The sequence below is a fragment of the Panulirus ornatus genome, chromosome 50 (assembly GCF_036320965.1).
Source record: "Panulirus ornatus isolate Po-2019 chromosome 50, ASM3632096v1, whole genome shotgun sequence".
Classification (NCBI taxonomy): Eukaryota; Metazoa; Arthropoda; class Malacostraca; order Decapoda; family Palinuridae; genus Panulirus; species Panulirus ornatus.
This window is the reverse complement of record NC_092273.1, coordinates 23,851,572-23,854,108: the sequence shown is the minus strand read 5'-3', so window position 1 is coordinate 23,854,108 and position 2,537 is coordinate 23,851,572. Positions and strand designations below refer to the sequence as shown.

Sequence of the window (2,537 nt, the reverse complement as noted above, 5' to 3'; positions counted from 1 at the left end):
GATATTCGTGTGATTGATGTGGTAGACAATGGTGCGGGAATATTAGCTTTTGATAAGGATGTATTATTCGCGGAAATGATTGTGTAGACAGTCGTGTTACCTGATTAGAGTCGGTGGTTGAGGAGATGTTTAATGTGGGGTGTAAGGGTAGTATATGAGGCGCGTCCAGCTGGTGTAGTGGTGGGGTGGGAAGGGGTTGAGGAAGGGAAGGCTGGCTATCTTCAGTCCAGCGAGCGAGCTGGGGATGAAGCCCCACCATGGTCAAGGTTGAGCTCCACCAGCTGGTGTGGAGGTGGAGGTGGTCGAGTATGGTCGTGTCCGAGCCGGGTGGATGACGTGTGTGTTGAGGCTGGCCCGAGCCTGTGTGTTGTGGTAAGAGAGATTGTTTCCCGTGAGTCATCGTGCGAGGTGGCAGCAGTCGGGCGGAGGGTGAAAGTGACCGCTACTCCTACCACCCACCCACATGCATCTCTCGCTCACACACACACCCACCCACACCCTCAGCACACCAGGTCTCTTGTTTTACATAGGACGATCTCCTCTCCTCGTCAGAGAGAGAGAGAGAGAGAGAGAGAGAGAGAGAGAGAGAGCGTGTGTGCTGGGCAGTATATATGGCTTGCCAGGGAAAGTGCTTTCGTATTATTTTAGATTTTTTCCCTTGTGTCATTAAGATTCAAGCGTGTATTGTGTTTTTTGAGAAAGAAAAGAACAATAGGGATGGATTTTATGTTTGAGTGACTGGTGTGTTTCTTGGCCGTTTGGATATACTTAGTAATTTCGTTAATGAATTACCCTTCTGTTTATACACGACTTGGCTTTCGTTATGAACTAAGCCACACGGGAGTTAGAGATATAAATGAACATTTATAGCAGTCGTGTGCCAGACTGTGGCACACGTTTGATCCAGCTTTTGTGAGATACAATGATAGCCACGTGTGAGACAAACTGATCTATTTACCTTTAGTTTCCAATTGTTTAGTCAGTTTCATTTTGAAAAAAAAGGGATTTCCGGTGCGTTACTGATGCTGTTTCTCGAATTTTCGAAAGTCGGTACGTGATAAGTGAGTGACCTGGTACGTGATTGAGTGGGACCGTGATGGAGTGGACTCGTTCCTGGTTGTACGTCCGTGCGTACTGACTGCGCACGACGGGAACCATCCACGGCGTCGTCGAGAGATCCTGGTGGGGGGGGTGGCGCTGCAGCAGGGGCGCGCGCGCGCGCGCTCTCTCTCTCTCTCCTGGTGCCTGTGTGTGTCTGTCTGTCTCTGTGTCCCGGCGTTTTTGCCCCTGGCTAGCGGAGAATGGCGCGCTCGCAAGAGGACATCGCCAACAATAACTTCCAGGTAGGGTCCGGTGGTGAGCGCCTGGAAGCGCCCGCCTCGACCACGGCCGCCGTCAACACCAACGAACCTCCGTTCACGAGCGCCACCCTCTTGGCCCAGATCGCCGCGAGGAACATTGACAACCTGGCGGAGGGCGAGAACGGGCCCTCGAGCCTCGGCAGCATCACCTACCATGACGAGTACCTGGAGGACCCGCTGCCCGACCTGACCCTGGAGAACCTGCGGATCCCCGAGGAGTATGGCGACCCGTCGCTCGGCTACGAGTTTGTCAACGCCGTCTACCCACACGGCGGGCTGGACAACTCTGAGGCGCTCCTGCTGCAGCTGAAGGACCTCGGGGTCAGGGTGAACCAAGACTACATCTCGCTGGACTTTGACCTGAATACCTCGCGCAGTGCCAGCGTCAGCAGTGTTTCCGACACGGGCAGCGCGGACGACCTGCCCACCCAGGGTCACGGTGAGGCTTGCCCGCACCGGCCGCTGCGGACGCCCCCCTCCCCTTCCCACGCCACCGCCCCCGCCCCCGCCCACGCCCACCAGAGGGACCCCTGGGAGAGGCTCTCTCGCTTACCGGAGTTGGACGAGGACGACGTCTTCCTAGAGATCGAGACCCTGGACGATGAGGTGGCCGAGGCCGAGATCCTGCCCACGGGCGGCGTCAAGGTGGTCTACGAGAACTACAAGAAGGAGTACCGCCCAAGGATCAGCCCCCACCACAACTTCCTCAGGTTCCTGGAGACCGTGCACAACGGGTCGGCGCCGCCCACCGAGGACCTGGCGTGCCCGGCGGAGCCCGAGCCAGCCACGCCCGGGGTGGTGACCCTCGAGGAGCGGTACAGGCGTGCCCTCCTGGCGCTGCAGAGGGGAGTCAAGAGGTCCGACCTCAGGATTCGAAGCCTCTCCTCCTTACCCAGCAAGTACGCCCAGAAGTTGAGGAAGTTTTTAGGTAAGATCGGAAGAGAGAGGGTTTGGGGCGAGGTTCCACAGCAACTGTCGGATGAATGTATGTGTGTGTGTGTGTGTGTGACCCCTGACCGTTCGTATGTTGGTCAGGGAGGAGGTAGTTGTGTGGCGTTGCTAGCGCTGATGCCAGAGGGTAAGGCCCAACACCACCACCTCAAGCCTTCCTCACTAGCCATGTCAGGTGCTACTCCCTCCGCTTGCTCCTTGGCCAATGCATCTGCCTCACCTGGT

At 56.8% G+C, this 2,537-nt stretch overlaps 1 protein-coding gene across 5 annotated transcripts in view; it reads left to right on the top strand.

Moving 5' to 3' along the window:
- Nucleotides 1–1,011: 1,011 nt before the first annotated feature.
- LOC139764667 (uncharacterized) overlaps nucleotides 1,012–2,537 on the top strand; it is a 190,828-nt gene continuing 189,302 nt past the window's right edge. For 2 of the 5 annotated variants that reach the window (XM_071691537.1, XM_071691540.1), the window contains exon 1: nucleotides 1,013–2,289. In XM_071691537.1, coding sequence (XP_071547638.1) covers nucleotides 1,302–2,289 — 988 coding nt within the window. In that variant the 5' untranslated portion in view covers nucleotides 1,013–1,301. Of the gene's footprint in view, nucleotides 2,290–2,537 lie in introns of all 5 variants that reach the window. The other 3 variants (XM_071691539.1, XM_071691541.1, XM_071691538.1) reach the window with 3 other exon arrangements.